Here is a 12242-nt window from a genome sequence, read left to right on the forward strand (position 1 = left end):
GGGATTTTAAAAATCCTTTTGGAATGACCGAGCACAAAGTACTGATGAGAAACAGACTTTAGAAATTGTTATTGTTGTTAAGAAACAGACTTTAGAAATTGTTATTGTTGTTGAGAAACAGACTTTAGAAATTGTTATTGTTGTTATTTTTATAATTATAAATATTAAAACGACAGCTCTGGCCACATACATTTGATAAAAGATCTTTTTGTATAAACGTACGAGAACCGTTGATCTAACCTTTCGCTCCTGCCAAATAGTATTGGCTCCATGAATGACGATCTATAAATAACTTGAAAGGGGAGCTAATCTGTAAAGTTACCTCAAACAGCGGGTAGCCTAGTGCCTTATGAGATTTACTTTCTGTTAAGCGCAAGACAAATAAATTCATAAATATTGATTAACTTAGAAGGTTGGACACAATTTTTTCTTTCTCTGCGACTGAAGATTTCGAAATGACGCGGTATTAGGGATTTGTAAACCACTGATAGCTACAAGGCTAGTTAGGGTGTGTTTAGATCAGTGAATTTTAGACTTTAAAAAAACTAAAAGATTAGTGAAAGAAGGATAGGGTTTAACCTTACGATGTAGGCAGAACATAATTTAACGCGATTTTAGAATTTTGAAATACTTTTTTTTTTCATTTGGTAAGTGGAAATGTGAATTTAATTTAGAGTATTTATTGTTTAATTGTGTTCATGACTCCAGCTAATTAAAGTAATGAGCAATCTTTATCTGTGGTAGCTGCAACATTTTACTCTCAATGTTTAACTTTTAGAAGATTCCACAATTTAACTCTGTAAGTTAGTATAGTTTAACTTTAAAAGTGACCATAATTTAACTCTTTAAGTTATTATAGTTTAACTTTAAAAGTGACTATAATTTGACTTTTTAAGTTAGCATAGTTTAACTTTAAAAGTGACCATAATTTAAATCTTTAAGTTAGTATAGTTTAACTTTAAAAAGAGTTCATAATTTAAATCTTTAAGTTAGTATAGTTTAACTTTAAAAGAGTCCATAATTTAACTCTTTAAGTTAGTATAGTTCAACCTTAAAAAATGATCATAATTTAACTCTTTAAATTAGTATATCGTTATTTAACTCTTTAAGTTTATAAAATTTAAATGTAAAAGTGATCATACTTTAATTCTCAAATCAAATATAATTAAGATTCAATGGTGATCGTAATTTAACTACAAAATCTTGCCATAGTTTAACTGTGATAACGATTATAGTTTAAGACCGATAATGATTGCATTTAAGTTGTGATAGCTAGTGTAATCCTGTTTAAATTGTTGATTCCTCTAGAACATTCGTTACATTTAATCTTCAAGACTGACCAGACATGCCCGGGCAGGGGTATAACGCCCTGGGGTACAACCCCAAACCCTACCAGGGGACGATCGGCGGTGGTAACATGAGCTACAACCTTGTCACGAGCAACAAGGTCACCCCCTACAAGGGCAACATTAACCCAAATGATAGGACCTTCAAACCAAAGGAATACAAGCAGACCATGTAAGTAGGTAATTACCAATCTATAGGAAATACAGTGTTTGATGTAGTAGACTTCGACTTCACTGTATAATACTGTATGAACAAACAGACAATGTCAGTAGATAGACCTATCTATAGGAAATACAGTGTGTGATGTAGTAGACTTTGACGTCATTGTATATTATACTGTATGAACAAATAGACATGTAAGTAGATTGAATTAAATAAAACCTTTCTACATGGACTACCGTTTGTTATTTAGGGACATATGGCTCAACTGTACAATACAATGTGTGGTTATTTACTTATAAATTTGATAAATAACCAAATGAAAATAATAACGTGTTAAGCAAATTAGTAAATAATTATTAATTGATTAATGCATACTATTAAAATGATGCAATCGTACTGTGAAAGCAATAAGCAGACAATAACAATAGAATTTATTTAATCTCTATTTTGTAATACCTAGATAAGTAGCGGAGAGTATACGTTTGAAATATAACATGACCCAATCGACTTTTATAGATTATGTCTATATAAGTATAACATACAAATATAATATAATAAAAAACATACACATAAATGTGTATATTTTGTTACAAATTACATAAATTGGTTAAATTTAAGATTTATTTTAACTTTTAACATAAGTTAACAATAAAGTACGGTACTTAACTTGATAAGTAACACGGAAATAAAGAAACACTGTAAACAAGTTTTAGAGTGTTTACAGTTTGAGCTGCCAAAACGAAAGTACTTTTGGTGTTTTCACACAGAGGTCGGCCATTACGGGGGCGATCCCAACACTCTATCACCCCCCCCCCCCCCCCCAATAACACATGAGTGTTTTTAAAATTGAGTTTTATTTATAGAACTTTGTAATCTCAGTGCATGTTAAATAGACATACAGGCTTAAGGTAGTTGGGCGTTAGGGAATGGACTGTTGGAGTCTAGTACTGGATCAGAGTTTCTTCCAGGCATCTCAAATTTTTACCGCCCCCCCCCCCCCCCCGAACGAAATGAATTTTATATAATTTATATAGGAAATATATACTTTTAACAGTGTCCGCCCCCCCCCCCCCGAAGAAAGTCTACCGCCCCCCCCCCGAAAATTTCAAGTGCCCCCCCCCCCCCGGAGAAAAAAGTCTGGAAGAAACACTGTACTGGATTAGGGTAGTTGGGTGTTAGGGAATGGTCTATGAGAGTCTAGTACTCCAGACATTCGTTGATGATGAATGGTTATGGAACGCTTTGTACTCTTGTCATTACCGTCATCTTTGCTGGATTAGAGTAAGAATTGGGTTAGAAGTTTTTTATCTATAGATACACAAAATGGCTGTATAGAATTGTACAACAAAACCATAAGTAATTATCTCTAACTCTAATTTTAAGGGACGCGTGATTGAACAGTAATGTACCTCTGTGACATATTTGAGATTACCGTTAGCTGGTATTGATAATCGTAACACTAACCCTCCCTTCACCCGAACCATACATAAACCAGCCACAACCCTAACCGAATATTAACCCCAACGCCAGTTATTTTCACAATCCTGAACGTTTAGTATTTTGTTGTCACCGCCCCTTCACTCCCCCCCCCATACAACTAAAGGCATTCATCAATTCTGTCAACTGCCGTCTTTCTAAAAAACCAATATATATAACAGACATTGTCAAGTTGTCTGCGAAGGAAATGATTAACTAGATCAATATTTACTGATCAACTGAAATCAATACTCGTAGAATACAAGATCGATTTTTTATTTTCACCCAATTTATATTAATTTCTAGCAAAGCTTTAAATGGCTTTTCAGCAACACCATTATCATTCATGTGGACCCTTTGTACTCCACGACATTCCGGCTTAACTAGCTTTTATTCAATAAAAATTGTTTTAAAAACTTAGTGTACACGGTTACAACATTTTGGTACATTCCTGGTTGAAATTTCTTTGCTTTAGCTTTCCATTGAATTCATTTTATATTTTACTGACGGATAAACTGACAATATAGCCCGTCTTTCACACTAATATTGCAATTAACAAATTGACCGAATCATAATTTTAAGTTTTTTTTTAAATGTATGCCTTCCCAGAGATACAAAATTCAAAAGGAAAGTGCCGCCTCCACCAAAACAACCGAAACAAAAACCACCCAAAGCTGCTGCTTCCAGAAGAGGTAAGTTCACGCTAAACAGCCAACATACCCAACAGCCAACATACCCAACAGCCAACATACCCAACAGCCAAACAGCAAAACAGCCAACATACCCAACAACCAACATACCCAACAGCCAACATACCCAACAGCCAACATACCCAACAGCCAAACAGCAAAACAGCCAACATACCCAACAACCAAACAGCAAAACAACCAACATACCCAACAACCAACATACCCAACAGCCAACATACCCAACAACCAAACAGCAAAACAGCCAACATACCCAACAGCCAACATACCCAACAGCCAACATACCCAACAGCCAAACAGCAAAACAGCCAACATACCCAACAGCCAAACAGCAAAACAGCCAACATACCCAACAACCAAACAGCAAAACAGCCAACATACCCAACAGCCAACATACCCAACAGCCAACATACCCAACAGCCAAACAGCAAAACAGCCAACATACCCAACAGCCAAACAGCAAAACAGCCAACATACCCAACAGCCAACATACCCAACAGCCAACATACCCAACAGCCAAACAGCAAAACAGCCAACATACCCAACAGCCAAACAGCAAAACAGCCAACATACCCAACAACCAACATACCCAACAGCCAACATACCCAACAGCCAAACAGCAAAACAGCCAACATACCCAACAACCAACATACCCAACAGCCAACATACCCAACAACCAACATACCCAACAACCAACATACCCAACAGCCAACATACCCAACAACCAACATACCCAACAGCCAACATACCCAACAGCCAAACAGCAAAACAGCCAACATACCCAACAACCAAACAGCAAAACAACCAACATACCCAACAACCAACATACCCAACAACCAACATACCCAACAGCCAAACAGCAAAACAGCCAACATACAAAACAGCCAACATACCCAACAACCAAACAGCAAAACAGCCAACATACCCAACAACCAAACAGCAAATCAGCCAACATACCCAACAGCCAACATACCCAACAACCAAACAGCAAAACAGCCAACATACCCAACAGCCAAACAGCAAATCAGCCAACATACCCAACAGCCAACATACCCAACAACCAAACAGCAAAACAGCCAACATACCCAACAGCCAACATACCCAACAACCAAACAGCAAAACAGCCAACATACCCAACAGCCAACATACCCAACAACCAAACAGCAAAACAGCCAACATACCCAACAGCCAAACAGCAAAACAGCCAACATACAAAACAGCCAACATACCCAACAACCAAACAGCAAAACAGCCAACATACCCAACAGCCAAACAGCAAAACAGCCAACATACCCAACAACCAACATACCCAACAGCCAACATACTCAACAGCAAACAGCAAAACAGCCAACATACCCAACAGCCAACTTACTCCACAGCAAACAGCAAAACAGCCAACATACCCAACAGCAAACAGCAAAACAGCCAACATACCCAACAGCAAACACATCCAACTGCATGTGTACATGTTATGAAAATCTACCCAACATATGCAACACATTTTACAAAATTTAATTAATAATAATTTTCATTAATATATTTTGTTAATTTTCTTCAATGAGGAATAGAAGGTGAGGGTGGGTGGGTTGGGTGGGTTGAGGGGGAGGGGGTGTGGGTTGGGGAGAGGGGGGAGGGGGTGTTACTCACCTGCTAAGACACTCTAATGTTGTGTATACATCCCCCAACCCCAGGTCGTCGTTATTACATCTAACTATAACTCCTCACTACATTACCTAACCGTAACATATCCCTCCATCACCTTACCCTTACATCACTACATACCTTACCCTAACCTGATCCGCATCACCTAACCTTATCTTATCACTACAGCACCTAACCCTAATCTGAAAACGGCAAAGGTCAAAGGTTACGAACCCAACATCAAATGGACACCAGGACAACAGCAGATCAAACCCTACGAACCCAAACCCTACAAGGGTTCGATTCCCTCTCAGCCCACGTAAGTCATTCACTGTCATATAATTTATTACCTTTACAATTTGTTTTGTTATATTTTCTTTTATATTTATTAAATCAATTTCACATGGAATTATTTAAAAATCAATATCCAACCGATGGTAAATTATATTTTAAAAATATGAACTTTATTTTATGGGGATTGGAATTGTATAAAGAAGGGCTACGATAAGTTATTTAACAAGCAATTAAACCCGACTTAAACAGTGAAATATTTTTGTATAAAAACTTTAAAACTGTTTCAGGCCTGTGAAAAACTATGAACTACCTGAAAATTACTACGGCTTTCCTAAAGGAAAAAGAAGGGTAATTATAGTCAACCGTACACTTACTGATTATCAGTTTAGAATTTGATTTTTGGTAGGCTAAGGGTACATCCATAAATGACGTCACGGGTTTTTGACGATTTTTACCTCCCCCCTCCCCTCCGTCACACGTCGTCACAAAAAGCCAGACCCCCTAAAATGACGTCACACCCCAACCTACAACCCCCCCCCCCCCCTCAAAATCGCAGATACATTTTTTTTAAACATCGATATTTTTTTTTTAATCTTGAGTGAACTCTGTCAAAATAGAGTGTTTTAATCAATTCCTATTACAAATGTATTAAAACAGTTGTCTAAAACGCGAAATAACGTCTAAAATTCGTTTTCTAACATTGCTTTTTATTATGCAAAAGTGTGACGTTGCACCATCTGAACCCCCCCCCCCCCCCCCTAACGCCTCATCACACACCGTCACAAAATTACGGACCCACCCTCCCCCCTACGAGTGTGACGCCATTTATGGACGACCCCTAAGGACAAATAGATTGATCGGTAGAGAAGGGTAGTATAGGCTGTCATACCACTACTAAAATGTAGGGGGAAATCTTGATTTTAATATTTCATTTATTATGCGTTATAACTGCATTATTGATTTTTTTTTGGATTAAAAAAAATCATATAATTTAGATACGAATTTGTAGATCGTGTTCAGTAATTATTCTTGACACGATTTCAGCCGACGCCCCCTCGTCAGCCGACGCCCGTGAAGGAGCAGAAAATAAAACGTAACAAAGTTCAACCACTGGAACCGCCCCCTCCTCGTCAGGTGACGCCCCCGAAACCAGTACAGCGGCAGGTGACGCCCCCGAAACCAGTACAGCGGCAGGTGACGCCCCCGAAACCAGAGCCCCGCCACAAAACGCCCCCCGCCAAACAAGCGCCCCAGACGATGAAGCCCACGGTGCGAGACCCTCTTATCGAAACATCCGCGCCCGTCATGGCGCCCGTAGAGCCGCCCAAGAAAAAAGCACCCAAACCACCAGTACAGACACAACCCCCAGTGGCGTACGCACCCCCTCCACCCGACCCCCTCCCCCCAGCACGACGAAACAACTCCCCCTTCTACAACTACAAGCCGGAGCCCATCTTCCCCCCTCTGGTTCCTGTGACCGCCGACGACTACAAATACACCTACGACGAAACGAATTCCTACTACGGCGGGCCGTTTAAAAAGCAGACCACCCAACCCCTGATCCCCGCCACCTACCCCGTGCCCAGGTACGATCTCCAACAGTACCAGTCCATCCCTCCCCCAAAAATATGGACTCTTCCAGAAGACCCGTATCTGTTTAAAGCCTCAGTAAGTTTTTCTTTTCTTTTATTAGCAGTTGAATGTAGAATTATTTTTTTCAATACTTAATTAAGATATTTTTCTTTATAATCTTTGCGATATACTGATACATGTTTAGCAAGGCTAAACTAATTCATGTTTAATGTGTATCATCTGTATAAATATAAGATGTACAATAAAAGTCATCATAATAATAATAATGATGATAATAATAATAATAATAATAATAATAATAATAATAATAATAATAATAATAATAATAATAATAATAATGACAATAATGACCAACAGCACCACCACCACCACCATCATCATCATCATCTTCAAATTTTATCTACAACATCATCATCTCATTTAGTCAACACACACTGACAGCAAAAAACCATTAAGTCGACATCCCCTACAGCAGCTTAACACCCAACTACAGCAACACCATTTCTTCCTTTCACTCTACTGGCACACGTCTTTTCAACATTACCCCCCCACACACACACACACACCCACACATCCCCACCCACACACACCCACCCACACCCCCCCCACACACACACACAGATAACCTTCAACACAATGTTGTTCTTACACAACATACAACACAATGCTACTATAAACACTCACAAGACAGGGTGGCAGAGCATTGCTGGAACACCTCGACCGCCTTCCCCGACGAAATAGAAAAAAAAATTAAATTTATTCAGAAAATGTATACTTCCGCATCCCCGGAAGTTTCAAGTGCACTTAGGAGTTAAACGCTTGAAAGAAACCCTGCACATTCCTACACCAACCCCCCCTCACCCATCCAGAAATACACCTCACAATATGAATTATGGTAATCCCCTCATGTTTATTACATTCAATTCTGACGTCATTATGTTTTTACCTGTCCACAGGGTGTACCTGCCTACAGTGCTGTTGGATCGATACTCCGTAGCTCAGACGTCTACAGCTTTTATTATTGATAGGAGAAGCAGTATCGATACTCATTAGTACAGACATCTACAGCTTTTATTATTGATAGGAGCAACAGTATCGATACTCCGTAGCTCAGACATTTACATCTTTTATTATTGATCGGAGAAGCAGTATCGATACTCCGTAGCTCAGACATCTACAGCTTTTGTTTTTGATAGGAGCAGCAGTATCGGTACTTCTTACAACATACATCTACAGCTTTTATTTTGATATGAGCAAAAGTATCGATACTTCTTAGGACAGACGTCTACAGCTTTTATTATAAGATAGGAGCAGCAGTATAGATACTCAGCAGAACAGACAACATTTATTATTGAATTGGGCCAAGGTATCGATACTTCGTTTCTCAGGCCATTGACGTTTTTGTAATTGATTGTGCCGTGGTATTAATACCCAGTAGATCTGTTATTATTGATTGATCGATTATGGATTATCCGTCCTACGAGAGTTCGATAAGGTTTTGTGATTTGTTTTCTAGAAGCTCAAGGATAAAGGTTTAAGAGTTTGGGATAAAGATTTAAGAGTTTGGGATAAAGGTTTAAGAGTTTTGGTTAAAGGTTTAAGAGTTTGGGATAAAGGTTTAAGAGTTTGTGATAAATATTTAAGACTTTGCGATAAAGATTTAAGAGTTTGGGATAAAGGCTTAAGGGTTTGGGATAAAGATTTAAGAGTTTGGGATAAAGGTTTAAGAGTTTGGGATAAAGATTTAAGAGTTTGGGATAAAAGCTTAAGATGTCTAACGACTATTACATTTTTTTTTTCTATTTGTAAAATTGCACTGAAAATAATTTCTTTAAAATAATCAATGAGTCATTTCGCAAACCGATCATTGAATTTTTGAACTTAAAGAAACCATTATTTTTCAGTAATAAAAAACTCAAATCTCTAATTGAAAATAAACCGGGAGTGATCTCCCCTAAACTTTCTCGAATATTCTTATATAAAATAACAGGGGATGGGAACTCGGGCTATAGACATCATTTTTAATCAAATTTAAAAACACTTAAAGTTATAAAAATTGAATAAAATCTCGTAGACAAATTAATTGCACACCAAGTGAACGCCAAATAAAAAAAAGCGCATAATAGTGCGCAATATTATTAGTACTTTTAAAATTTACAGTAGTTTTTTGAGAAATCGGAAGTAGCGTAAAGTACTACTTCCAGTCAACAGAAATTACTCAAAATTTAACAGAAGGTAGAGAATTAGATCTTTTACGTACATGTGAAATTTCATTTATCTATCTGAAATAGTACTCAAGTTATAGGCTTTTGAAAAATTCAAAGTAGGAAAAGTACCACTTCCGGTTATCGGAAATCGCTCAAAAGTTGATACGGATCTACGATTTTGATAAAATACTTATATATGAAATTTCATCCACCTAGCTGTAACGGTACTCAAGTTATCGTGTTTACACACGGACAGACACACAGACACACACACACAGACATACGGACAAGATTGCAAAATTATGTTTTTCCGTATCAGTGAGGTGTAAAACGTCGAGATTTGTAAAAATCTCGATTGTTTTTTTTTTTGCACGATTACAATACTTTCTCTATACTTCGTATATACGAGAAAGTAAAAACAAAGACAGTATTACATATATTTCAACGAGTTGATGGACGTATAAAAATGTATATTATATTTCTTAAATGGAAAACATGACATTTGGCAAATGACAACCGTTAATTATGGTTTGATGTCATTTTGTTAAACCGAAATATCGTCCTTAAGTCATGTTAATTATATGTTTGTTTTTTCATTATTACTTGGTGCATTAGTTAATTAAAGTTTTGATACTTTGCCATTTTCACTATATAACTGATTGAAGACAAAATAAAAGTGACTTGATTTTAATTTGTTGTATTCGTTGCTAAAGTGGCTATGTAAAGTAAAGTTCCCTTTCAAACCTCACGGTTTTTAGGGCAAGTTTCGGTGATCTCGGCATATGAATGGAAAATGTGGTCAGCACTATACCCAGCCGCCTTTACTTTCCCTTACGGAAATTAGGTACCCATCAGAGACTTGAACCCGGATTTGAACTCGAACTTACGGGTTAGCGGTCCAGCCAGTGGCGGAACTAGAAAAAAGGGCCACCCCGCAAAAAATATTTTAGCCCCACCCCCCCCCCCATATATATATATATATATATATATATATATATATATATATATATATATATATATATATATATATATATATATATATATATATATATATATATATATATATATATATATATATATATATATATATATATATATATATATATATATATATATATATATATATATATATATATACATACATATATATATATATATATATATATATATATATACATACATATATATATATATATATATATATATATATATATATATATATATATATATATATATATATATATATATATATATATATATGATACGCATTGCTGGCCTGTTCGGGTTTTGAAAAAAAAATTCATTGAACACAAATTACAACAACATGTACTGTGTGTAAGTGCATTAGACGGTTTTAAAAATATTTTTTTTTTCTGCCATAATACCTCTTAACCTTTAGTCCGTCAAAAGAATATAAAACATGAAACTTTGTTTAAGTTATGGTGTCTCGTGTTATGTTTATTTTGATGATTTTTGGTATTTAAATTATTAATTTTAAATACATTTCCTTTTTATACAAAGACATTCTTTAGTAAGTACTTTATTAAAAAAATAATAATTAAGAGAAGAAATTGCTTTTTAATTTGTTTAGTACCAATCTTTTAAAAAGAGGTTATGAGCACCCATATTGGACTATTTAAAAAAAGGAAATAAGTCATGGTAGTGGATTGAACGTTTGCTTATCTTTGATAAGTTAGATTGTAGGAGAAAGAGGACTCGGCTTTCAGAGTGGTTTGAAAACAAAGGGAAAAATAATATACAAGAGCGTGGGGTGGCGTCTATAGAATAAAGATAATCCAACCGCAGCTACGGTAATCTTTTTTACAAAACAACCATCAAGTCAAAAATGCAAGATAATTTTTAAAAATTTTAACTATGAAAAAAATTATTATGGTCGGCTGTGGGCCCCTAAATAGCGTGTCCCCCCCCCCCCCAGCCTTGCGGGGTCTGGCGGCACTGTAGTTCCGCCCCTGAGTCCAGCTCACAGCCGCTAGACCACTCCGATTTTTAAATTTGTAATTTGGGGGAAAGTCGTGTGGTGTAGTGTTTGTGTGTGTGTGTGTGTGTGTGTGTGTGTGTGTGTGTGTGTGTAAGTGTGTGTGTTTAAGTGTGTGTGTGCGTGTGTGTGTGTGTAACTAAACCGCGAATGTCTTGGAAGTTTAACTCACTGTGTGATCAGCCTTTGGTGCAGCAAGGAGAGGATCATTTTTAATGAACTCAAATATTGTATTGATATCTGGCGATATACTGAGACATGGGAAGTAGAATTTATATGATTTTAAAACGTCAGTTTGTCCAGTGACGTGGAGGTCAACATCATCTACTGTAGCCTTTACATTGCCCAATAGGGTTGATATATATATATATATATATATATATATATATATATATATATATATATATATATATATATATATATATATATATATATATATATGCATATATATATATATATAATATAATATATATATATATCGTATTGGACAATACCTTTCATATCAAGTGCATTAAAGTTTCCTGGGTAAATAACGTCCCTGGGAACAAATCCAATGCAGGGACGGATTAATTTCTTTAATTAAAAAGTACTCGGCACTTTGTCTAATTACATAATTGGCTATCATACTGTATCAAACAACAATATATACATTCTTAATTGCAAAACAATAAAATAAGTTTTTACATTTTTTTATTAGTAGTTTATTTTTAGAAGCAGGTTATTTTTAGCGACAGTTTATTTTTAGACTACACACGTGGTCGTTGTTTCCGCCGGATACAGATTGTTGTTGACGTCACTAAGGGCCGGAGACGATCTTGA

General features: G+C 36.3%; 3 protein-coding genes across 3 annotated transcripts in view; 2 read left to right on the plus strand and 1 right to left on the minus strand.

Annotated features, from left to right (window-relative positions):
• The first annotated feature begins 334 nt into the window (after positions 1–334).
• Positions 335–6825, plus strand: LOC131956704 (basic salivary proline-rich protein 2-like). The gene is made up of 7 exons (XM_059321262.1): positions 335–647; positions 1309–1518; positions 3595–3677; positions 5523–5652; positions 5915–5975; positions 6672–6779; positions 6811–6825. Exons 2-7 carry the CDS (start codon positions 1346–1348, stop codon positions 6823–6825), a joined length of 570 nt encoding a protein of 189 aa, XP_059177245.1. The 5' UTR covers positions 335–647; positions 1309–1345.
• LOC131956701 (uncharacterized) lies at positions 6800–8429 on the plus strand. The gene is made up of 2 exons (XM_059321258.1): positions 6800–7295; positions 8177–8429. Exons 1-2 carry the CDS (start codon positions 6885–6887, stop codon positions 8243–8245), a joined length of 480 nt encoding a protein of 159 aa, XP_059177241.1. The 5' UTR covers positions 6800–6884; the 3' UTR covers positions 8246–8429.
• Positions 8430–12160: 3731 nt separating this feature from the next.
• Positions 12161–12242, minus strand: part of LOC131956699 (uncharacterized) — a 17325-nt gene continuing 17243 nt past the window's right edge. Inside the window, exon 16 of the mRNA XM_059321256.1 lies at positions 12161–12242. This exon is cut by the window's right edge and continues 220 nt beyond it. Within this exon, the coding sequence (XP_059177239.1) occupies positions 12220–12242 (23 nt within the window). The 3' untranslated portion in view covers positions 12161–12219.

Source organism: Physella acuta, unplaced genomic scaffold (assembly GCF_028476545.2).
Source record: "Physella acuta isolate Inbredline_101_S28 unplaced genomic scaffold, ASM2847654v3 ptg001171l, whole genome shotgun sequence".
In the NCBI taxonomy this organism is placed as follows: Eukaryota; Metazoa; Mollusca; class Gastropoda; family Physidae; genus Physella; species Physella acuta.

Coding starts and splice junctions, on each gene's coding strand:
- LOC131956704 (XM_059321262.1), top strand. CDS start 1,346: ATGCCCGGGCAGGGGTATAACGCCCTGGGGTACAACCCCAAACCCTAC. Junction 3,678..5,522: donor AGCTGCTGCTTCCAGAAGAG/GTAAGTTCACGC, acceptor TTATCACTACAG/CACCTAACCCTAATCTGAAA. Junction 5,976..6,671: donor TTCCTAAAGGAAAAAGAAGG/GTAATTATAGTC, acceptor ACACGATTTCAG/CCGACGCCCCCTCGTCAGCC.
- LOC131956701 (XM_059321258.1), top strand. CDS start 6,885: ATGAAGCCCACGGTGCGAGACCCTCTTATCGAAACATCCGCGCCCGTC. Junction 7,296..8,176: donor CGTATCTGTTTAAAGCCTCA/GTAAGTTTTTCT, acceptor ACCTGTCCACAG/GGTGTACCTGCCTACAGTGC.